This window comes from Ochotona curzoniae, unplaced genomic scaffold (assembly GCF_017591425.1).
Source record: "Ochotona curzoniae isolate NIBS_2020 unplaced genomic scaffold, NIBS_Ocur_1.0 contig_66, whole genome shotgun sequence".
Lineage (NCBI taxonomy): Eukaryota > Metazoa > Chordata > Mammalia > Lagomorpha > Ochotonidae > Ochotona > Ochotona curzoniae.
This window is the reverse complement of record NW_024466512.1, coordinates 10927576-10953625: the sequence shown is the minus strand read 5'-3', so window position 1 is coordinate 10953625 and position 26050 is coordinate 10927576. Positions and strand designations below refer to the sequence as shown.

The 26050-nt window shown below is 39.2% G+C and overlaps 1 protein-coding gene and 1 pseudogene across 1 annotated transcript in view; both read left to right on the top strand.

Annotated features, from left to right (window-relative positions):
- ATRNL1 (attractin like 1) overlaps positions 1-25356 on the top strand; it is a 538040-nt gene extending 512684 nt beyond the window's left edge. Inside the window, exon 29 of the mRNA XM_040992049.1 lies at positions 23229-25356. Coding sequence (XP_040847983.1) covers positions 23229-23350 — 122 coding nt within the window. The 3' untranslated portion in view covers positions 23351-25356. The remainder of the gene's footprint in view (positions 1-23228) is intronic.
- Positions 10090-11249, top strand: LOC121164126 (annotated as a pseudogene).
- Positions 25357-26050: the final 694 nt, after the last annotated feature.

Here is a 26050-nt window from a genome sequence, read left to right as displayed (position 1 = left end):
AGCAGTTTCCTGATGTGTTTTATACCTCTGAACTGTACTGGGAACCTATGAATCATGAGGGTATAAAATATTTCTGGATAATTAGCAAACCCAACACTGGACTGAATGGGTGACATGATTGGCCCTTACTTAGCATCCAAGCTGCAGAGATAAGCCCATGAGAAGAAGTCGAAGATGTCACCCTTCTCTTGGGCCACCCTTCTCAGCCCCTTCTCTTGGGCTGCTGGGAGAGTCTTGAATTTGCACAGACAAAACCTCAAAAGACGAAGGTAAACAGATTGTGCCAAAGAAACGGGGGTGCTCAGATTCTGCTTGGAAGCACAAGTAAATAAGCAAACAAGAGAACCTGAACATTAGCTAAATTGGAAAGCTGGCTGAAATGCGAAGCAGAATACACTTAGTCAGAAATGATGGGATCACTCAGCTTAGAGGAAGTGCACCAGAATGGAGAAATGTTTTCTGATACAGCTCTGCTCATTAGGACCTCAGCTCAGAGTCCTCCAGTGAAAGATACAGAAGGCATATTGGAAACATCCCACATGTCTAATTACCTCCCAGTAAGTCTTTCATCAGAACATGCAAACATTTAAGAATCATGGGGAGTGTTGTCTGTTTTTCCTAAAATAAAATGATTATAAATGTGTGGGCATTTTGTGCCACAGGTGCCATACTGAAAGTATGTGTAGACACCAATATTAAATGTATACACATATGTACTGTTATGTGCTGTGTGTATGCAATGCGTGGTATATCTATGAGTGTGTAATCATAATCTGGGCCACTATGACAAACAGCACTGAGTGGCCTAAATGACAGATATTTATTTCTGAGGAGTCCAACTTCAAAGTGCTGGCAGAGTTACCCTGTGAGACTGCTCCCTAGTTCGCAGATGCAGTTTTCTTGCTGCGTTGTCCACAGTGAAAGGGAGAGCAGGCATCTCTCTGGCATCTCTTTGAGCAGGGCCTTGGTCCCATTCATGAGGGCTCTACCCTCAAGTCTCCACCGTCTCTGGAAGGCCCTGCCTACTCCTGCTGTCACACTAGGGGTTTGGGAACACATTCAGTCTACAACATAGAAAACATAATTAAGATGTTATTTATAGTTGCTCCAGGTGTCTGCTCCTTGGTGTGCAAGTCCCAGTATCCTGTTGTCATCTTACTCTAATCCCATGCTACCTAACTCATCTCAGACTGTCACTCTATGTTTGTGTTGTATTAGTTCTGTGGAAATGCTACCTATTCTGTAGGCCTTATTCCAGACAAGGACAGCTTATTTAGTGACAGTGAAGATGATAAAATATAAGCACAAATTCTTATGTGTGCCAATATGAATGCTTTTCTCCCCTCAGTTATCATTGTTGCTACGCAGGGAACTCTGGACATCAAAGCCAAGGTCAGCACAAGCACCTCAGAGAAATGACAGACACTAGTTGTGGGCAAGAGGGGTCATTTTTATTATTATCATTTATTATTATTTTAAAGTAGACTTACAGAGAGGGGTGGGAAGAGAGAGAGAGAGAATCCACTGGTTTACTCCCCAAATGGTCACAACAGCTGAAACAGCCAATCTGAAGCTAGGATTCAGGAGCTTCTTCCTGGTTTCCACTTGGGAGCCATCCTCCACTACTTTCCAAGGCCATAAGTAGGCTACTGAATTAGAAGAATTAGAAGTAGATAGTTGGGCTAGAACATGAACCAACATCTATATGGAATGCCAATGTCACAGGTGGAGGCTTAGCTTACTATACCATGGTCCAGTCCCAAGAGGGATAATAACACTATGCTTGCAGGCCAGGCCTGGCAGGCAGTGGCTGAAGTCCTCACCTTGCATGCACCAGTATCCCATATGGGCACCAGTTCTAATCCGCCTGCCTGTGGCCTGGGAAAACAATGGAGGACAGCCCAAAGCCTTGTGACCCTGCACCACATGGGGGATCCTGCACCTGTGTGGGAGAAATGGAAGAAACTCCTGGCTTTAGATTGGCTCAACTCCAGCCATTTCGGCCACTTTGGGAGTGAATCAACAGGCAAAAGATCCTCCTCTCTGTCTCTTCTCCTCTCTGTATTATCTGACTTTCCAATAAAAATAAAATACATCTTAAAAAAAAAAAAAAACATACTTGTGAAATACTCAGCTGCCTCTGATCCCTGCTAAGGATGGTATAAATGTTTACGTACATTACAGAAGTCCTGAATCTGAGGGAGGCCTAGGGACCCATCCAGTTAATGTGGCATGAGACTCGTTTGCAGGCGATCCCCAAGGGTAACTGTTCGGGGAGAGCACCCCAGAGTGCATGGAATGGATCTTAGCTGCCCCTTCATGTGAACTTGGATGCTTAACCAAAATCTGACTGTGTCTAATAGGCTCTTTAAAACAATCACTTTGATACTAGATGGAAATGTTAATAGCAAGAAAGAAGCTATCCTAGCCAACAGAGAAAAAACAAGTTTATAAATGCGATATTATTGAAGTATTAGTACTGAAATTGCAAGAACAATTTTAAGAAAAAATTACACTGTTAAGAACTATTAAAATATCAGAGCTTCTTTCTATACTGTTATATACATAAAAGACATTCAAATGGAAATCATCTGAACTAAATAGTAACGGAAATGATTATTGAAACCATCTGAAATGTTGAAGTTTCATAATATCAAATAATGATATGACAGTCTAGGTTGTTCACCAAATAAGATAGCATCAGGAAAATTGTAGTAGACACTTTTTGTCTTTTCACAAAAGGGAGGTCCCTTTAGAATAGACGATGGTTTGGAAAATGCTATTACTTAATCAAAAATGTCAAAAATACCAGCATCGTACCTCCTGATTTTTTAAAGTAAAGAAATCTAGAAAGTTTAAGGGGGTGGTATATAAAGAGACAGAGGAAGAATCAATGACAAAAGTAAGTGTAAAATAATTATACATCAGTTTAGAGGAGATGGGAATAGGTTGCAGTTATATAGTTCTTTTTCTCTTGAAAGTTAGTATAGGAATTTAATGTGCTAGAAAATCTAAAAAGTACAGAATCTGTGTGTCAATCATGCCTCAGTAAAACGTGTTTTTCTAAAAAATAAAACCATGTAGGTTAATATTTTTCAAAAATGAGAGGAGAGCCTTGAATTATGTTTTACCATTACAGTTCTTATATTCCTTTACACCTCCCGCCTTCGTGTTTCCACTTTCTATGTACTGAAGCTTAATAACACTTTCATTTACCTTCTAGATGTGGTTCATTTTGGTTTTAACCCTAAAGGAGGTTGCTCAGGATGTTGAGAACAAATAGCAGATGTCATCTAAGTACATGCGACATCAGTCTCAGAAGAAACAGAATGTCAGGAAACTCCACCTCATGCAGTAGTTGATAAAGAGTTGTGCAAAATGTTGGTAAACTCCTAACCTTTGAATAGAATAATTCAGCATCTAATGAGCTTTGATAACCCTTATTTTCAAAGTCCACACCATAAAAACAAATTAACTGAATATTGTGGAAAATTGAGGGTTAACCGGGGTTTCTGCGTTTCAAGCCTGTGAACAGGCAATACCTCTTGCAAATCAATGTGCATTGCTGCCGTAAGGAGTGTTGGCTCACCTTGAGTGTGAACTTGGATGTCTGCTTGGCTCACTGAAAAGGCTGCCAGTCTCGTCAGCCAAGGCTGCAGGTTGACATGCTGTTGAACCTGGGCATGAAATTCTTCTAAACCCAGAGCTCACACTGATGGGATTTTCTGAAGACAAATATTTCCTCAAAACTCAATACACTTTTAAATAAAATAGTGTAGTCTTTTGCATATATAAATAAGCAAACAGCTGACTTAAAGAAAAGTATAACAACTGTTTCTATGTACTGCTACGGTTTTAATGATCTTTTAACTATTTTAAAGTATGTGTTGTACAAATGACATTAACCATTCTTTTCTTTAGTTATTATGGAGAACCCAGGCATGTTTTCCTGTTGAACTAGGTAGGATTTTTTTCACTCTCTTCACTTCGTACATGCTGAACTCTTTGTTCAGTGGAGCCATTAAACGTTTGGCCATGACGTAAATTAAACATATGTAAAATAATCAGTAAAGTACATTACGTAAATGATTTTGAATTTTTTAATGAAGAAAAAGAACTAAGGACAGCTCTTGCATGTATGAAAAATGCATAGAAAAAAGAGTTTTGTTTAACAGGTGAAAAATTAAATTTATTTCTACAAACACAAAACCCAATGAGATAAGACGATTTTAGAATTTTTAGCACAGGAGAAATACCTGGGTATGTCAAAGGGGCAGGTAACTTAGGTTCTTCTCAATCTTAAAATTTTAGTGTTTCTTTTCTTCAACAGGAAGGGAGACTATGAACCACTTACGTCAGTTCATGCTACTGTAACAATTGCAAAAAGCTTTTCAATATTTGAAGACCATTCTGGAATCATGTACTTCAGTATTACTTTTATTTAAGCCTCTACTTAAGGCTGAAAAAATGTTATTTAATGATAGGTTCTAATGAAGTGGCATTATTGATTTGTGTTATTTCATCAATATCTTCAGCTATGTGCATTTTGTGTTGATACACACATATAATATGCTTATAGATATTTTAACAGATTTAAAGAATTCTGTTTACTCAAAAATTATTAATAAAATTTGAGCATTTGCTAAACATATTGTGATCCATATTGTTTTCAGAAATCTCCTTTGTATTTTTTGTAACACCAAAAATTACCATGTGTTTTGATGGAACAGTCTATAAACAAAGAAATCATAAATATGTTCTGTAACTTGAACTATATCTGAAAGCAAAAGTTTGGCGCAAGAGAAAAAAGTAAAAGACAAAGAGCAGATAAGATGAATATTTCCCATGCTGTATATTTCTTTTGAATGTTTCATAACCAAACCTTTTTACAGTGACACAAATTTGTAAATGTATTTGACAATATTTCATTGACTTCTCAGAAGAATCAGTGCAAAGTGTAGGTATTGGCAACAATTTTCGTGCTATCTGCATTCTGTTGAAAGAAAATCTGGATTCTGCAGGGTGTGCATATTATATGATTCAGCATCTTTTCCGGTCTCAAGCGCTACTTACCTTGGGGAGAAGCTCAGGGGTAACTGATACAGTGGAAATCAAACATAGTCCATACTTGAATAATTCTAGTGTTTCTGGTGGTCTGTGATGAAGAAAATGAAAAGAATCCCTCATCACTATTCCACTCCATGGGCTGTTCGAATCTTCTTTTCCCTACATGCTAAGATCCAGGAAGTTTCCAGGGATAAAATTCTCTCTTCTACTGATAGCCTCATTATTATCATCACATCTCGTTTTACTTAGAGAATGTTAAATCAGTAGTCTTATCCACATCTATCTTTGTGAGAAAGGGGAAGGAAAAGTGAGTTGAGTTTCTTCATGATTAATGCATTTGTCAAGTTCTTTCCAAGGAGCAAATTAATTTATTGTGTTTTTTCATGAATGCAAATTAAAGCTGTGCAAACTATTGTGGTGAAACTTAGAAGACTTTTTTTTTTTTCGTAAATTAATGCTAACCTATTTAATGGTAATGAAAGGAACCACATTCAAACACAAATTTTAATAACTTGGATGGAAAGGAAATCTTAGACTTCATAAGCTTTTCCTTACATAACATTCCTGTAACCCGAACAGGAAGTCATTAAAATGTGACTTTCTGTCGTGAAACCTGTATTAATTACCTCGTATGAAAGTCTAAGAAGTTCCTTAATAAATGCCTGGGTCCATGTATCCTCAGAAAAGAAAATCATCCGTTGATTAGTTAATTACCTCAAATCGAGGACCTCAGGTTCAGCTTTTGATCGTCATTATCTTTGCATTTTCCTGGTCTGGGCATTCTGATCAAAAGCAGAAATAAGTCAGCGTTTCTGCAGGAAAGTGGTATTCCTCTCTTCACATTGCTGATATAAAGAGGACCAGTAGAGGTTTAACAGGATTGTTTCTCAATTTGGGGGCTCTTAGGACTTAATCTAATACATTATGTGTGTGGAAGCCATCTTTACTAGTAAAATATAATTTTCTAAGAATGATTTTGGAAATGGGTCCACTGAGCTTGATTCTCCCATACTTTTAAGATTACTTAAATTCACTTCAATGGAATTTTAAGAAAGGGTGCTTTTCCAAATCCAGGGAGTCATTACACTCTTTGATATAAATTCCCACAAGTCCCTTTTTGAATGCTTATTCTGAAGAATGTGAGAGTTTGAAAACCAGTGTTTTCTTTCTCTCTGTAAATGTTCTAATGTGTTTTGTTTGTTTGAGAGGGGCGGTGGTGTTGTGTGTGTCTGTCACAGACAGGCAGGGCTCCCATCTGTTGCTTCCCTCTCCCAGTGACTGAGAGCAGGGAGCCAAATCCCGGTCTCCCATGCGAGTGGCAGAGACCCCAGTATGCCAGCTCTTCCTGCTGCCTGCCCAGGTACACGTTAGCAGGGACGTGGAACCAGAGCAGAGACCCCACTATGCCAGCTCTTCCTGCTGCCTGCCCAGTTACACGTTAGCAGGGATGTGGATCCCGGAGCAGAGCCAGGATGAGAATCCCAGCACTCTGATATGGGATTGGGGCATCCCAACCAGTACCTTAACCCCAATGCTAAATGCCCCATCCTCTTTTGCTTTTTGTATCATAATGGCATTTGTGCTAGGTTTTCATTCATTCCAACAAGAAAAAACTTAAGTATAATGACTAGGTAAGCAACAAACCCTAAGCAACTAATTAATCTCATGGTTCATAAAGGAAAAATTGTAGATGACCAGCAAATTCCTTTTTTTTGTACTGGATTAATTTTCTTCCGATTAAGGGATGAAAATCTGAAACATGCCTCTGCTGACAGGTTCTATTTTTCTATCATACTAAAAGTTGGCAAGATCAACAAAACGGTGAAATTGAAACTGTGATATCAAGTCGTCGAAGGGCCAGGTGAGAAGAGTTCATGGCTTGCGGAGGTCAGAGGGTCCAGTTAGCTTATCCTGGTTCCCGTCACAATCACTGATAGGTTTTGCTTTAAGAGAAAATGAATCCTTGAAGGGGCGTTGCAGGATTTCTGTGATGAACACGTATGATATTTTCATGTCCAATTTTTAGATTTTTTATCTTGCTGTTAAACATCTTTCAAAATGTCACCAGTGATTAGGCTACCTTATAGGATAATTAATGTGAACTTTTATCTCAAAGCTCGTTTTGAGTAATACTAAAACAAAGTGTCTGGCAATATGTTGAATACAGAAAGTCGAACAGATTGCTTTAATATATAAAAATACATTTCTTCCATTTTTTTAGTTCACCTTATTTTTCATGTACCAAAGCAATACGAATTCTTAGGAAAGGTTGAACAATCTGAGAAAGAAGCATCATTTGAAATTTAATACCGTGGTTCCTGAAATCCTTATATAAGAAGGAAGTGGATTCTTGCATATGAAAATATGGGTCATTTTAGGAAGCTCGGGAAATATTTCCTGTGACCTTGAACTCGGTGGATGTGTCTATAGTTGGATAGCTATGTCCAGTTCACACTCCAGTGCCAGTGCGACATATTTGAAGATTATTTCCGTGTGACATTGTGTTCCTTGCTTCCTTCCTCTAAGTAGGTCTTTTCCAAAATTAGTTAAAATTACTGAACAACCTGTTTCATCCCACGGTAATTTTAGAGATTTATTGGATTCTTCCCTTCCCCAGAAATTGCCTCTGCAATGTTTAATTGCACATCTAAATAAAGGCCACGCTCAGAATTCGAGTGTAACAACTCTTTCGGCTGGATCATAAACTCCAGCAGTACATGATCCAGCCATATACACCGTGTGGGATGCGGTGACTGATACTGAAATGAACAGTTCCTTCAAGCAGGCAGTTCATCCACCTGCAGTTCAGTTGTTGGTTTCATTTGAATTAAATTAAATTTTGGATAGAATTGTTTTAGCTAAAATATTCAGCTGTAGCTCTGTGCAACACAACTACAGTTGATGTCAGGTCTCCCAGATGATTTTTCTTAGGTAACATTGCATGTAACTCAAACATGCAAATTAGGGTAACAATGAGCTAGACATCTAGAGCATCAGGACTGGTTTCTTTGTGTTTTTCCTTCCTTCTTCCTCTTCTCAGTTAGTCCTTATCCAAACAGTAACGGCAAATCAGTTTGTTATCATCTCTAGGCATGAAAATAGTAATAAAATAGACTTAGTTAAATGTTCGCTTTATTCTTAGGGGATTTCTGATTATTACAACCTAAATTTACCAAAATGCTTTAAGAGCAGTCTTTTGAGGAAATAACTAAAAAATGGAGTGTGCTTAAAGTACCAGTCACTTATAAATAAGCCGTTGATTTGGTCTTTGAGATTCCTTTTTACATTTTTTTCATGGAAAGTCATTAATAGCTTTACAAATAAAATGTAGTCTGCATTTCTCCGCCTTAAATAAGTGAATGTTGAGATACAGAAAATATGAAAACAAATCTGATGAAATTATGCTTTAAAAAACACCTGAGTACATGCTCTGCGATACTTCACTTTCTTAATGAATAACTCTAAAATGTAGTGATCTAATAAATTTATTTCCTTTATTTAAAAAAAATGCTTTTTCCGCTCATTATAATTCACTGACCACAGGTCTAAAATCAGAGGCATCTAGGTAGTGAACTAGCTGCTTGTGCAGACCTCGGGATGAGGCTAATTTGAAAACCCATTACAGAACACAGACCAGTGCCTAGTACTCATAAGAGCTCTCTGCAATCAACCATTGATCTATAGATTTCCTTTATGGAACTTAAAGCAAGTTTTCTCATTTTTGTGCCAACATGGGCACTTTACTTTATAGATAAATGGAGTCCAAAGTAAATATCCGAAATAAATAAGTCACCAGTTTTCATCTCTGCCCACAAATGAAATTTTGGTTCTTTCCCATGGGCATGTGGTAATGACACATACAAATAAGAATTTATATCTCCATCCATCTCTTCACCCAAATCAGTGACTCCTAAAAGGATGACACCTACATCCTGTGGTTGTGTATGTGCCTCTTCTCCAGCTACTTACACTCCACAACACTTAGGAAACTGACAGCAGGTATGCTGGGAGCAGTGCGAGAGAATTCTCGTCCTGTTTGCAGGTGCCAAGGACGGGGTGCGGGCCAGTGTTTACCCCGCAGATATAGCAGGAGAAAGCTCTAGATCACTCTGAAGTTGGGACCCTCTGTGACGTACCTAGCTGCCTGTGGAGTTTGAAAGGTTCCCACTGGTGCTGACCCTGTGACACTTCTCAATTTATAGTAGCTCCAAGGCCACTTTGATTACTCCCAAAAGCAAAGTGGGGCAAAGTGATACTTTTTTCACTCAGAGGGTCAACACTTATGGGACACAATCAGATAGATTCTCAAAATTTCTTCGGAGAATGACGGTTGCTTTCATACCATCGTGTGATAGATTAAAGGAGGTCATTTAAGCAAACTACTTCCCCAGAGTACCTGTTTCGAATTACTGGGTACTGTCAGAGTCCTCGATGACTTAGTGATAGCAAAGGGAAGGTTTCAAATATGTTTTGATGACTGGGTTGTCCAACTATATTACCTTTCCTTCAACAAAGGAGATTTATCTAAGATTGACTTGGCTACAGACACCTCTGCTGGATTTGTTTGTTTGGTTTTTGATGCTTTTGGCATGTAAGTTATCAGTAAAAACTTTCAATAAGGATGCATCAATTTATAATAACATTAATGGGGAAAAATCATTATTCTGTATAACATTTTCCCTTTCATTTTTTTAAATAGCTGGAAGAGAGGATTTGCATTAATTTTACCTAGGATTTTTTTCCTCCCATTTTTGTCATGATTTGAGTTTATGTAGAGTTTAAAAATCAGCTTTAGTAATACAGCTCATGAAAATAATATTTTGACTTTGTAGCGATAGTTGTATTTTTAAATTTATTTTAGTGTTGAACTTTAGAAAATATTAATTGCTATGAGCTTAAGGATGCAGAAACATTACTTTGAAAAATGCTGAAAATCCATATTTTCAGTTGATAGTTTATCTTTTGATATCCATTGCAATGTATCTGTGTAATGTGATATTATAAGCCTTTATCCATCTCTTATATCCTACTATAATCGCACAGATGCTATGGAAAAAATATACATACAGCACCACCCACATTGTTTAACCTTGAGTCAAAATTATAATTAAGTTTCTTGTAAATAGGTGTCTGAACATAAAATGAAAATTCAGCAACAGCAAAAAATTGTGTTGCCGGTAACATTGCACAAATCTCCTGAGAGCTATCAGCACATGAACTAAATTTCCCCTTTGAAGTGATTCCTGAGAAAAACTTCTGGAAGGACTTCCCAAGTTGATTTAAAACACAAAAAGGGAAACATGTCCTGGACCAAGAAGGAGGTCACCATAGACTTCAACCTCTTCATGACATCGGACCGCGGCAGAAAGCACAGTGGCCACCTCAACGTGCCCTCGCACGTGCGTGCAAAGATCATTTCGTCTGCACTGACCAAGGAGCTGCGGTGGAAGTAAAACACCCTCTCCCTGCCCATCCGCAAGGACTGAGGGCACCGCAGAGGTCAGCAGGTTGACAAGGTCGTCTGAGTGTACAGGAAGAAGTATATCATCAGGCGCAGTGCAGTGGCCTAGCAGCTAAAGCCCTCACCTTGCACTTGCTGGGATCCCGTGTGGACACAGGTTCTAATCCTGACAGCCCCGCTTCCCATGCAGCCCCCTGCTTGTGGCCTGGGAAAGCAGTTGAGGATTACCCAAGTCTTTGGGACCCTGTTCCTGTGTAGGAGACCTAGAAAAGGCTCCAGGCTCCTGGCTTCAAATCGGTGTCGCTCCAGCCGTTGGGGCCGCTTGGGGAGTGAATCATGGGATGGAAGATCTTACTCTTGTCTGTCCTCCTTTCTGTATATCTGACTTTGCAATAAAAAGAAATAATTTTTTTTTAAAAAAAAAAGTACATCATCTACATGGAGCAGGTACAGTGCAAGAAGGCTAACAGCACAACCGTCCGCGTGGGCATCCACCCGAGCAGGTGCTTCTCACCAGGCTCAAACTGGACAGAGATCGGAAAAATATTCTTGAATGCAAAGCCAAGTCTCAACAGGTTGGAAAAGAGAAGGGCAAATATAAGAAAGAATTGGCAGAGAAAATGCAGGAGTGAACATAGTGGATGTCCCTTTGAACTCAGGATGTCTGTGGAATATTTCATTTTGCTTCTGTTTTATTAACGATCTCTGACTTTGAACCTACATTTTCAATTTTGGTTAATTTTAAGAATAAAAATTGGAAATGTTTCTTTAAAAAAGAGCACACATAAAAAGCTTCTCCAAAGGCATTTGGGGAAAATCTACTGCCAGTGCCTGAACATCAAGCCAGCATGGCAGCTGTTTCAATTTTTTGTCAATCTTGTACACACAGCCACACACATCAAAACCTGCTTAGATACAGTGTTGACCAAGAGACCAAGCCAGATACGGGCTAGCACAACACTCTCTCGCCTCTTTCTCTCTCTCTCTCTCTTCTCTCTCTCTCTCTCTCTCTGTCTCTCTCTCTCTCTCTCAACATAGCATGCTCAGACCTTAGAAACAGTGTTGGGCACTGTAGGAGCACAGAGGCACCGGGCAGCGCCATGTCCTCTGGGTCACCTTCCTGAAAAATAGCAGTGGCCCATTGATGCTGTCCTGCTCTCTCCCTAGTTCTCAACAACATCTCTGTATCTGAGAATGAGAGTCAGAGAAATGAGAGAATTAGAGTTATCACAAGTCAGTTCCTTAGCATACAGCTGTATCATTTCATTCACATTCATGTCATATTTGTTGAACACTTACCTTAAAGTCAATATTGGGATATAGAAGTGAATAAAAAATATTTTTCTTGTTTTCCAGGTGATTGTAGTGAAAAGGAGCAGGCAGAATTACAAAAATAAAGTTGTGATATAGTGTAAGGTATCAGAAAACCAAATTACAGAGAGAAAGATGTCAGGTTGCTTCAGGATTGCCACACTTGGCATCAGGTCCCAGCCTGGCCTGTTCACTCCAGAGTCCTAACATTTAGCATCTTGACCAGCATTAGCCTCACAGAAACCACATGGCTCAATAAGTACATACAACAACTAGCATTCCCAATGTGGTTGTCACTCTTGCCAAAGTCTGTCTGGTCCTTCCCACGTCCTTGTGTAGCAAGACCATGCACACTTCCAGAAAGGAAGTCTTTGAACTGAGCCAGTCCTCAAACTTCACCAGCAGCCCTTTCTGCCCTATGAGAGTGCACACACAAGGGCAGGCCAGCAGCAATGTCTGGGGCCTTGTCAGCAAGGCAACTGAAGAAAGGCAACTGAAGCCATGGCTTTGTGGAGTTAGAAGGGGCTTAGGAACCACCTGTTCCAACTCCCTTCCAAGAGGAATCTGTAGAGGAACATTCTGAATTCAAGTCAAGAGAACGTTGGGAGCCACACACTCAGCTGTGCATGGGTGGAGTGGCCGTGGTGTTGGGTGCTGTTTGCTGCGGATAGGAACCATCAATGGCGGCAGCCAATGCCCAGTCTTCCTGCAGTCGGAACAGGCTCAATGCTAGGTGCTACCACTCCCCTGTACAAACATGTCTTCTCAATTGTCTCTTCATTCTTCCTCTTCCTCCTACCAGAGAAGCTGTGCGTACTCTAAGGACAAGGAGGCATGCTCTCCACTCAAGATCACACCCTGCTGACAGCCCAATGCAGTCTTGGAAGGCTTTCAGGAAGTGCTCACTTGCCAATAGCTTTGACAATGAGTGCTGTAGATTGACCTGGCTCAGAAAAGTTTTCAATGGGGATTTACTTTTTCCACATTCTCATTTCTCATTGGACACTTAAATGCCTAGATCCAAGACAACTTTGAAAACCCCAGTTTAGAGCATGGCGTGATAACCTAGTGACTAAATCCTTGCCTTGCGTGTGCTGGGATCCCATATGGATACCGGTTCATGTCCTGGCTGCTCCACTTCCCACCCAACTCCCAGCTTGTGGCCTGGTAAGGCAGTTGAGGGTGGGACCTCTACTTGGGGACTGTACACCCACATAACAGACCAGAAAAAGCTCCTGGCTTCTGCAGCTCAGGCCACTGCAGCCACGCGGGGAGTAAACCAGTGGATGGGAAGATCATCCTCTGTGTTTCTCTGTAAGTCTGACTTTCCAATAAAAAATAAATCTTAAAAAAAAGATGGAAAAGAAAATCTCAGTTTGAAGATGGAAGAGATACTTAAGCAGAGTATCTGCAAAGAGTAGAGCTGCTGTCTCTTCCCCTTCCATACACCCTGCCACCAGCTAGATGCACTTAGCATCCCAAGAAATGAACTCGTATTGAAATTCACAGAGACTCCAGTATTTAACTCCTATAATCCCTAACCTTACCCACCTGTATGACTCCCAGTTATACATTTCTGTGCTTTACCTCTGAGCTTCAAAGCTCCATTGCCAACTGGACAGCTCCAATAAGATGTCCTGCAATCATGAAGCCTGGTTTGTCTGAAACCAAATTAAGTGAGCCACTGCCTCTCCACACCCTGGCAATTTCTGCCCCACTATATTCTGTGGATAGCATTTGTAAACACCAAGCAGCCAAGACAGAAAAGCAGTCATTCTAGGCCTACTCCTATTTTGATCTATCTATCCTATTTGATGTTAATCTCTGGAATATCTGCCTACCCTTCCTTCTCTCTCTTTATTGCTGCTTCCTTATCTGATTTTAATAATAGTAGCCTCATCTGCTGTTCCCATCTTGTTGTACCTCTAAAGGTTCCTCTTGGAAATGAAACCCTGATTATGTCTCTGCAGTCATTGCAGCCTTGCATGGCTCTGTTCAGATTTCAGATTAAAAATCAGTGTCCTCATTTAGCACCCCAAGTTGTCACAAGGACCATTTTCTGCTTACCTCTCTGTATCCCCTGTCATGAGTCTCCCCTGACCATGTAGAGAAAATGCCTTGAAACCTCCCAAACATCATTCTGTCTTCACTGTTGAGGATGTGGCTCCCTCCGTGCTGGACACACCATGCCCCTCAAGCCGGTGTGCTAGGTCTGACGACCTCCTTCTCATCATTGAGCCCTCAGCTCAGAGAGCATCCCTCTTGAGACTCTCGGACCTCCATCTCCACCTTAGTAATGTCACTGCTATCTCTTCTTTACGTCTACTTCAGAGGATGCCTATTTATCACAGCTAAGGAACCTCGCATCTTTCCTAGTTTTATGTTCATTTAGGAAAATCATTACAATGCCACTACTTGTGCTATGCCCTCAAAACATGTGCATCAGTTTGCTCTGGAGAGTTACCCACTGAAGTAATCAATAAAATAAACAATGTAAAATAATTAACATGAAGTTCCAGTAGTCTGCAGAATGACAAGCATGTGGTCAGTAGTAGTGGAGCCACTGGCTTTGTATTATTATTGCTGTTGCTTTTACTGTCATCAGCAGTCACTGATGTTTTTGACCAAAACTGATTCTATGTTTCTACCAGTTTCTGTATTTCTTTTAAGTGTGGCTTAAAACATTGTGATAAATCTGTGTCCCAAAGTAGCATTGTCCTTCCCGAGGCCACAAAATAGATCCAGGACACAGTGGGGAATTTGGAGTCAGGGATTCGGGTATCACCACTCCATCCGCCATGTGAGGCTGAAGCAAAATAATTCAAGTGTCAGTATTAGCAATGCATTCTCTGTTGAAACAATCATTCCCCTATTCTTGCCAGTGTTGGTTTCTATTGTTTTTATGTCTCCTGGTGAGTGGACAAGACACAGGCATTGTGTATACTCTGAAGAGCAAATTTTCAGTTTTATTATCCCAGACATCAGAATAACTCTGCTTCAAGGACTAAGCACATTACCACTTCCTTGAAGATGTTGCCGACATTGATGCTGTGAGATTTAAGTCCACCTTTGCAGCAGGTTCCCCCTTTTTTGGTATTGCAATTCGCAGTAGATGTACTCATTTTGTCTTGTTTTGTTTTAGGGATTTCTTTCATTGTTTATTTGCAAGAGAGAATGAGAGAAAGCTTTCATTTTGCAGGTTCACTTCCCAAATGGCTGGATGAAAGCCAGGAACTTGAACTCTGAATTTCAAGTACTGGTACCATCTTCTGCATCCCCAGGCACATTAGCAGAGAGCTGGATTAGAAGTAGAGCATCCAAAATTCAAACCAGCGCTTTGATAGGAAATGCTGACATAGCAAGCAGTGGTCTAACTCAATGTGCCACAGTGCCATCCCATGAATGAGTGAATGAATGAATGAATGAATGTAAAATTTCTCAGTACCTCACATTTTCCATGTTTGCCTGTCTTGTTTACCAGCTCTTTAATGGTCAGGGAAGTTCCAGGCACGTGGTGGGCACTCAGGAAATAACTGTCAAATGAAATGATTTGCTCTTCAAACATTTTTTTTATAATTCTTAGCACTTTGAACTTGAGAGCCATTTGTAATTTCATAATTTCTTAGCAGTAGTAACTGGTTATTTTCATATTAAAGTAAATAACTGCATCGTACTTCATAGCTTATGAAACGCTTTCACATATATAACCTTGTTTAAAGCATCTCATGACATGTCACTGCTGAGTAAACTAAGGTATGTACCGTAGGGGCAGGCATTTGGCCCATGTCCCACATCGTTGTGCTGGGGCTCAAGTCCCTCTCTACTCGCAATTCTAGCTCACTGCCAGTGTGCAGTAAGAGAAGCAGTGATAATGGCCCGAGTAATCTGGCCCCTACTGCTATGTAGAAGGGCTGGATCCTCAACGCAGCCTGGGCCAAGCCATTGCCAGCATTTGAAGAATGAACTAGAAAATTGGTTTCTTCTTTCCATCACTCTGTTTCTGTTTCTCCCTCCTTGAATAGTTTTTTTTTTTAAATTATGGAAACACATCCACAATCTCATCTTTTGGAGATGAAACGTGAAATATATTCATTTTTATGTTTCTACCATAGTTCAGTTCCCTCATTGAACATTAAGTACTAACACTCAGAGTGATTTACTTATTTGTACTCACTTAAAATAAGAGCTGTATATCAAAGTCGACATGTTTTGAGTTTTTTTGTTTTTGTTTTTGTTTTTGTTTGGGCTGTTTTTTTGTTTGTTTGTTTGGAAGAAAGATACTTCCTCAGTTGGTTATGAAGAAAAGAATTCTGAACTGAGTATCATGAGGACTTACAGTGTGCAAAAGCAGCTGCAAGGCTGATTCTTGTCAGTATTTGTGGCTCCAGAAACAAGTGTCAAAATGTTTTAAGTGAACGAGGTGCAACTCCTTATGATATAAGTAAAGCCGGAGTTGACGGGACCTAGAAGTGTGTCTTTCTAAGAAGCATAAGGATCTGTACTATACAATGATTTGAGGCAGTAACAGTTGATTTACCGAGCACATTCTAACCAATGAGAGGGTAGTAGACACAAAACTTAGGAAAAGTGTTGAATAAAACCCATCTGCAGTGCTAGAGGAAGGTTGCATTCTCTGTAACTTGAGCACTGTATCTCTAAGTGAAATTGTAAGATATTATGATGTGTTAAAGGCCAGGCAAAGTTTATAACTACAATGCAATTATCATTTGTATTTAAACATTTGCATCTGTGGTCATCATCACCTTTTAGGAGCTGAAGGGAAACATTTTCTTAAACTCTCAGATAGTTTCGACTAGTCCATTTGTCATTCCAGTGTCTTCAAGACTTGGACTATTTCAATTTTTGTTCAGCAATGTAACCTTTGGAATTTTGCCTAATAATGACTTCATTGGTGCTGGCCTTCCAAGAGATAAATTAAAATGGAAATGCATATTTTCTAATTATGCATCCAGCCCTGCTTGTATTCTGGCAAGAGTGGCCACCCTGAATGTTAAATTAAGTCTGCACAATAGCTAGTGCCTAGGCAACATCAAAGTTTCCCAAAGTCACTTTCTTAATCACGTGACGGATAGCCAAGACTGTGATCAGTACTATGTAGCTATATACAATCAGAGGGAAAACATTTAAACATCCCAGCATGGTATTTCCATTTAAATCTGATTACAGTGAAATAAAACTGTAGCCATTAAAGGTTTAGAAGAACTACAAATACAAGCAGTAAAAGAAGACAGATAGTAAATGAGGTAGTAAAACATTTCAGCAGGGCAAACAGTTTATTGCACTCATTCAGTCTTCTTGAAGCAGACTGCACAATCCGCTACAGACCCTGCTCCGTGCCCTGAACTCCACTTAAACCTGCAATTAACCTTTCACGCCTAATGAAGCTGTTTTCCTGGAAAATTAAAATATATAGTGATGCCTTCTTTTACACGGACTTGGGAGGAGAGCATTTCAAAATGAATGACTTTTCTGAGGCTTTTGTGCAAACGTAAAATGAAAGTACTATGTTTGTATATAAACGGGGAATGTTCTTTCCAGGGCAATTTCATTTGATGCGTGGTGTTTTATTACTGTACTTATTAATTGTTCTGCATAATTGTAAAAAAAAACACACATCAGTAATTTTATGATTAGATTGTTACTGCTCAAGTGTGCTATTACCATTTCACTTCCATTAGGGAAAACTAGAGTTTTACTAACAATAACTGAATTTCTGATATTTCTCCTTAGTGGATTTCATTGCAAAAATTAGTAGTCTAAAGACCATATTTACCATGGGAATATTAGCTGTATGTCATTTGTGTTGTCTTCTCTTTACATTTGTGCTCTTTAAAGAGCAAGGGAATTCTTAAACTTTGGGAAGAAATCTTGTATTTTCTAAGGTCATAGCTAAAGAAAGGTTTGATTTTTTTATCCACATTCTACTGATATAGAAAATAGCTAACTCTTGGTCTTGGCCGTGGCCCCAACGACTACTGAATGTTGTCCATTTCTGAATCACCTGCTATCACACAGCATGCCCGCCCCTCAGAGGAGTTCTTAGCAAGGTTCTAGGCCAGCTAGCTCTGATTGGAAACACCAACAGGCCATGGAAAACGAAGTGGGAATAAAAGAAGATGGTTCTATAAGAGGTTTCCACTTCATATTTAACTATTCTAAATGTCATAGTGTCTGGTATTTAAGAATTAAAAGTGCATAAAGGTAAAGTCTATAATAAATATTTGAGCTGCAGCATTTTTATTGAATCGCCCAGTATATTTTTAATGTAGATTCTGCTGGCCCGAAGCATCTGTGCATCATCTTGACATGGTAAATGAAATTCTTCTAGACCACCAGTCTAAAATAATGAATTGTTCCCCCAGTTAATTGTATTGCTTTGATAACAAGGAACTATGGCAGGTCTAGCCAACATAATAAGTGGATTTCATCAGATGATTTGTGTGACGTTTTGAGAAATGATCTTTGGAAGTGACCTGATTTTAATGGAACTCACGGCCACGCAGCACGCACCACTGCGCAGCTTCCAGCTGGGATGACGCCCTTCCTCCCCTGGTGCTCGCAGTGCAGGGTGAACCCCAGAATGCCACCCATGGGGAAGGAGTCCAGGGAGAGCCAAGGCAGGAGGAAGGGTGCACACAAGGACAGCACAGGGAACTGGTTGCTAAATTATTCATTTTATTTATCTTTTTCCCCAAATCAGGAATGATCTCAAACCACCTTTATCTCTTCATTGTCAATGTAGGAATAAGCAGGGACCAACCAAATGCAAGCAAGATGTAGCTTTCCTGAGCTTTTTGTAAGAAGAGAATCAGCCACCTTCATCTGTTGTGCAGCCTTGACTCAAAGCACTGGCAGAGGAGCGGGAAAGCCTCGTAGTAGGAGAGGCAAGCTTCAGCTATACCTTTGTTGGATGCTGTCCTGGGGGAGCTGTGGGCAGCCAATGCCTCTGGATATGCACCAAGTTTTGGCTTTCTCTGCTTGTAGAAGTTCCATGTAAGGACAGACATTAGGGAAGCCGACAGTCATGATTCAAGTCCTTGGCATATGAGGCAGCCAGTTCTTAAAGTTCTTCTATCGCATACATTGCTGCTAGAATAGACTAACTTCCTACAGGAATGACATATAGCAGACAGACTTTCTGGACTGGTGGTTGTAGTAACAGGTTGGTTTTCTGAGCAAACTGGTAGGGCATCGGAGATCTGTTTTATGTTTTTTATGGCCTTGCCATCATCTGGTTTTTATCTTTCAGTCTTTCATAGCACATACATGGTATGCTTAGTGGAGGTGGGTAAGAAAGATTGGCTTTCTACTGTGGCAGTGATTTCTCTTGATAAAAAAGAGAGAGTCCTCTTGCATACAGGTCTGCTTGTAGGGTGAAGGGGGTCTAACAATCTCCAGGTTAAAGGTTTATCATATATTAAACGTAAAGAATTACAAAATTGATTAGCCTTAAGAAAAATCTTATGTTTAACATTGCATTTAAGGTATGCCAGAAATGAAATTTTTTTCATTGGAATTCAGATATATAGAAAGGAGGACAGATAGAGAGGAATTCACTCCCTAGGTGACTGCAACACCAGAGCTGAGCTGATCTAAAGAGGCAGGAGCTTCTTCCTGGTCTCCCACAAGAGTACAGGGTCCCAAGGTTTCCGGCCATCCTCAATGGCTTTCCCTGGCCACAATCATGGAACTGGATAGGAAGGAGGGCTATCGGGATTAGAACCTGCACCCATATGGGATCCCAGCACGTGCAATGTGATGACTTTCGGCATTAGGCTACTGCACCAGTCCCACAAATGCAATTATTATAGTTTAGGTGCTTTTCACAAGAAACACATAACAAGACTTCATAAGTAATATGTATAAAGAATAACTCATGGCAGAATTCACACTGTGTGGTCCGGTGAAGGACCCATGAAAATAGCGGTTGGCATATGAAGAAGGTAAGATTTTGCCTAAAGAGCACTGAGTGTTCTCTGTGAGTGCACTTAGTAGACACTTAAATATTATGGCCTGGAGAAATGCAAGATTTTCTACCTGCGGTTGCCATTTGCTCAGAATCTGGAAGTGTGGTGTCTCCATAGAGAAGGCCAAAAAGTTGTCAAATTGAAAATAAGCATTTTACTGTTGTAGCTGTTAATTAAGAACTGAAACATGGTTTTTCAGTTTATGTGTTGTTTCTTTAAAGCTGGCTGTAGTTCTAAGTTTCAGAATCATTGGTAAGCCCAGGATATATTGTGAGCGACACTACTTTAATTAGTGTTTGGACTTCCTATACCATGAGATTCAAAGAGGTAGCCAACAGTTTTGAATTAGCGTAGGATTTTTTGTTTAGGCAATTAGAACTGTTTACTTCTCTCCTGGCACTCTCTTCCATAAGGAAAACATTTGCAGCCACTTTGGGGAAAGTATCATTTTTCTGAGTCTCTGTGGCCTTCATCATGCCACGGTTTAATAAAGAACATAATTTCATATTTGGATGTTGTGATCATTGAAATTGGTATAAGTGGTCTTTGTCCACATTTAAGGAGATTTACATTTTTTTTTTGGCTGTCTTGGAACACAATGATGCCAGAAATGGAACATCAAGAAGTTGTAAATTTTGATAGAAGTCTGCCAGGAGGCCTGTGAAAACTTAAGGTCTCCCTGACCTTGGTTATCGCAAGCTCACTCTGTGGTTTAAAACAATCATTATGTTCTTCAGAACCATTGATTAAAGAAATTTAAAAAATAATTTTATGGCAGAAGAATAATTAGTGAAACCATCTCCTTTGGATACTTGATGACTTCACTCTTCAAAGGTCAAGAAACCAATTTCTGTTTAAACTCTGAACACCGAATGGTCTCTAGGAAATCAAGGTAATATTGAATATCCTGAGAGAATGGCTTAATAGCAGCAGTATTTAAAAGGTAATTTTTTTTGTTAGACCACTAGCCTTGCTAGTAATTATTGCAATTGAGTGATCCTTTTCTCTCTAACACCATAAATGTATCCTTTGCCACAATTTTCTTCTCTTCTATTTTTAAGTCGGCTTGAGGCTCCATATAATTCTTTGCGTCCACATGTTTCATCTGGTCCTACCACCGCTTCCAAGCGGATAAGCCTACTTCTCTCTTCCCACTGCTTAACGTCTTAAAACAGGATTTTTGTCTGCTGGCCACACTGGTCTCTCATGCCCATTCAGGTGTCCATTTTCAGTGGATTTGGGATGACTCAAAGGTCCCTGAATCTTCTCTTAGGAAGTCTGCCAGCCTCGTCCATCAGTAGACCTCCTCCTGCTGCTTCCCTTACTGCCCAGGGGAGGCGCCCTGGATGGCTCTGCCTTCACCTGTGCAGCACTGCCCGTTTCTCTGGCAGCCTCCACGTCTGTTCATGGGCATCTCATTCCGTTCATAATGCCTTGTTCCAGGAAGGTTTATCTAGAATAAACTGAGCCTAAGGAATCAAATAATTCAGTGACATCCTACCTATGGCAAGATCCAAAAGTGAAGTCTTTCTCTAAGAGCAACGTATGCAGAGACACCTATGAGGACCCAGGGACAGGTCAGCTCAGTTCAAACCCAAGTCTCTACGACTTAGGAGAAAGGAGCATGAGCTAACCCAATCTGCCTGTCCTTTGGGTTTGCTATTATGCTTTGAAAGCTTTGGTTTTACTCAAGAATTTCATGGACCCAATAGATACTAAAATGACTTATGTGTAATTACAGAGAGTCCTAGAGTGTTAGGTCCCATCAGTGTTTGTATGAATTTGTAAAGGCTGCTCTATCCCTGAGCATCTTCTCACACGTTCCTTCTGATAAAAGAACAAGCAATGCAAAAAAAAAAATCATGTAACACTATGACAGTCTATTTGGTTACTATGATAGATGTTCACATTTGTGTTTATATTCTGCCATTAGTACTCAAGGTCCTTATCATATACTTAAAGAATTTTTATTAGTATTTTTAAACAAATTGTCTTTCTTCCATGTCCACTTGTAAACAGTAGCAACTTGCTCACATTCGCTCACAGAATCAGCGAATGAAGATGAGCTACAGTCAATAAATATTTTCCAAAGGAGCATCTGTCAAAGAATTGGTATCCAAAATTTATAAAGAACTCTTAGAAACTCAACAAGTTGAGCAGACAGCTCACTAGAGAGTGTATACAGATGGCTCAACATCGTGTATCATCAGAGAAATGTAAATTAAAACAGCCATGAGATACTGCTCCAATACCAATCATAATGACTAAAATCAAAACCTCTGACAGCGTCAAGTCTCGACGAGGATGTGGAGTGACAGGAAGCCTCGTTTGATGCTGCTAGGAACACAGAATGCTGCAGCCACTTTGAAAAAATGTTTAGCAATTTCTTTAACATCTTGACCTAGAATGCTACCTAGGAGTGATGCTCTTGAGTGTCTGCGAACTGAAAACTTCAATCTGTGTAAACAGTTACATGCAATTGTTTATAATAACTTCGATCATAATTGATTAGAGCAGGAAGCAAAATTCGCCAAGACATCCTTCAGTGACAGCATGGGTAAACAAGCTGGGGTACATCCACACAATGAAATAACATTCAGCAGCAAATTAAATGGGCTACCCAGCCAAAAGAAGACGTAGAAGTACCTTAAATTTATATTTCTAAGTGAAAGAGAACAGTCTGAAAGGTCACATACTGCATGTTTCCAATTACATGGCATTCTGGAAAAGACAAAACTGTTGAGACATTTAAAAGATCATTGGTTCCCAAAGGCTTCAGAGAAGAAGAGGAATAAATTTGTGAAGCACATGGGATTTTTGGAACAGTGGAACGATTCTGTATATTTCACTATAAAGAATGAAATAATGTATAATAATAATTCATGTCATTTTTTTCTTTATGCGTTCACTAAAATTGACAGAACGCTACAACACCAAGATTCCACCTTAATATAAACTATGAACTGTATAAGTAGCAGTTAAATTGCTATAAACGTAAAACTGTTGTAGATTTTTAAAAAAAATCTTGATGAGTTTTATTTCTAAAATGCTAAACAAAGCAAAAATGTCGTATTGTAAGTTCCTAGCACATCTGGAGCAAACATGCTGGGACACGAGAACAACAGTGTGCAGCTGTTTCCATGGCTGAGTGGGATTTTTGTTTTTTACCTAGAACTGAATTTGATTGTCCAAAATAAGAGTAGGCTGATTTTTTGCTGGATCCTTGTTCTTCATCATGTGTGAAGTTCGCATGTCTAAGTTTTTTTTTTTTTTTTGGAAATTGTAGCTGTGTGTTGGATGACCAAAGGGAAAATGATTGAGAGCAGGACCGTAAAGCCATACTCTCACCATCCCAGATATGTTTACTCAGGCTTTTCAATCTGTTTCTTCTGTTCTTCCAGGCCTTGCAATTGCCAGTGCCCTAATAGACATTTCACAACAGAGGCCTTCAGAGAGTAAAGACAAGTCCTCGGGTGTCCGGAATCGAAAACACCTCTCAACACGTCAAGGAACCTGTGTCTGAGAAATGGAAATCTCTCCTGCACAGTCTGGGATGTTTCACTTCCAAAATGGCTTCTGTTAAAAGCTGTTTTATGGCCTCAGATTTTATGGAGGCAAACGTCTGTATGATCCAGGGCCAAAATACAGTTCCCTGCAAGTGGGAAATGACCCAAGTGGCCAAAGAATGTTTGTGAGTTTTATAAAAATAATAGTATTGGTGGTCACAGGTGATAAAGTCAGTTTTTACGACTGTCTAAGACTTCTCATAGCTAGTATTGAATTACTATGGAAAAAGATGTATATTGTTTCTTAATGAAGATGAAAAATAGGTAATTCGTATAAATCAACTGTTTATATCCCAAGACTTTAAAGGAAGACATTTTATAATGCCTGAATGATAAGAACTGTATAGTTTTTGCCTCATAAGCAAATAAGTCACCTGTGTATGAACAGGAAACGAGCAAGTTGCAATGGCTTTAATTATGTTTTATCTCGTTGTAAATGTGGAAGTAAGATTTTGATTTAATAATAGGATATAGATGATGTGTTTAAATGTTTCATGTGACCTTGCTGCATCCAAACTCAATCTGGGAACTTGACCATTTCTGCCCAATAAGAATACAGAGAAGAATGAGTGAGCCTGTTTGGATGGAGAGCATGTAAAACGTCCCGCCGGTTTATTAGAATTCCAAATGCAGAGGACATTCCTGTCGGCCACACCGACTGCCTAAGTCATAATCAGAGCTGATAGAGCATGGAAAAGCCTGTCTAGCGGTCAGCTTTCCTCTCCTTCCAAAAACAGCTTCCGGTACCACATCCTGCAAAGAGCTGAAGGCGTGATTTTTTTTATAGTGTTCGCTCCAATAGGATAATTCTTTTAAATTATCTACAGATCATCGGATCAAACCTCGGTGATCCATCCGCGTGTTCAGAACATGTCCTTTGCCTTTAGCCTGCCTCTTCCAGCTGCTAGATTTTATTTACCTTTCGCAAATGTTAGTGAATGTATTTTTGAAGTGGCACCACCCAAAAGGCGACATGACCTAAGTTCCTTCCTGCCAACTCTTCCACTCACAAAGAAAGTCGAGGAAAGTGTCAACTGGCAAACAGCAGTGTTCTGATTGTCAATATGAACATATTGATATTATGAGAGAAAATCTACAGTTTACAAAACAAGTTCAGTGTTGCCCACATTCAGCATATTCTTAATGACTCAAAACTCTGAATTATGGCGGAAAAAAACCAATTTTCACATTGGATTATAAAAATCATTTAATTCTTAACAATTCACTCGGTAGCACTAACGTATCTAGTTCGAATTCCAATTTTTTAACTTCAATATTTAAGGACAATGACAGAGTCATCCAAAGCTACTGTATACATTATAATTTTGTCCAATATGAAAGTCATTTAAGTATAGTTGTTTAGTACTATCTATGTACTTTGCCTATTCTTTGGATTTCTGGAGGGTAATTACACTTTACTGTTTACAGCTAATGCATAGTTGCTTGCATGCCATGGTTGTACAGTAGCAGAACAGGACCCTATTGTGGTATTAAATGTTTATTTCATAATGCCATGTAGACATAGCTGGATTAATTTGATGAAAATTGGATGTAATATATAACAGGAATGACCACACAATATGTAGTTGCATCTTATAAGAGATATCTAGGTTGCATATAACCATGTTTATATGATTATTTTAATAATTAGGCATTTATGAATTATAGTATATATTCCTTATGTTGGCATGGTAATTTTGCTATTTTCCACACATTAAAATAAGATGAATTCTTAGAGTAATTTTACTAATTTTATCTATAGCCTGGGATTCTATCTGGAGGGTGTGGGTCAAAGGGATACCACTTGTTTGAATTTTCTTATGACATTCCCCCCCATACACACACACAAAAACAGGGACTTAAGTTTGGAAATATCTGCTACAAATGACCAAGTAATGTTTTCACCGTATTTTAGACCTTCTAAATGTTAACTTTGCTCATGGAAAAATAAATGCACTGAAGTAGTGATTATAAAGATGTAGTCATTTAAAATTAAGAGATTGCCCAATTTGTTTAATTCTCCAACAGTTGTCACAAGAGAAAACTTGTGTATAAAAACATACAGAACTGTTAAAAAAAAAAAAACAGAACTGTTTTGGCACTATTTTTAGGACCTAAGCAAGTAGTACTACTGTGAGAACATTGTCAAATGTATTAAATTCCATTGCATCCTTAAAACTTGATAATTCAAATTTAGAGAATCATGGGACATAATACAATGTCAAGTTAAAGTCACATTATAACTTATGGGAGTAAGTAGTCATAACTCCATGGCTAATTATGCAATAACTTATCAAAGCTTTTCTCTGGCAATAAAATTCTTCACCCTCAGGTGAGGTGGGTTGAAAAGACATCAAGGATCAAGGATAATCACTTTGAATATTTATCTTGGTTTCTTTTCCCTGCATCCCAAACACTTTAAATTTGGATGCTTTCATTTCATAAAAGCCAAACCACACATCTATGCTGTTATTTTCCAAGAGGTTAGCAGATAAATGAGTGACTTTCTTGAAAACCTACTTTAATTGATTTCTGAATATTTAGGTATAGAATGACTTTGAAAAATTCTTTATGTTTCAGGATTTCTTCTTTGGCTAAGTGTGAATAAACTTTGGATGAGTAGAATGGATTAACCTGGGCAGGCAATTTGAACACCT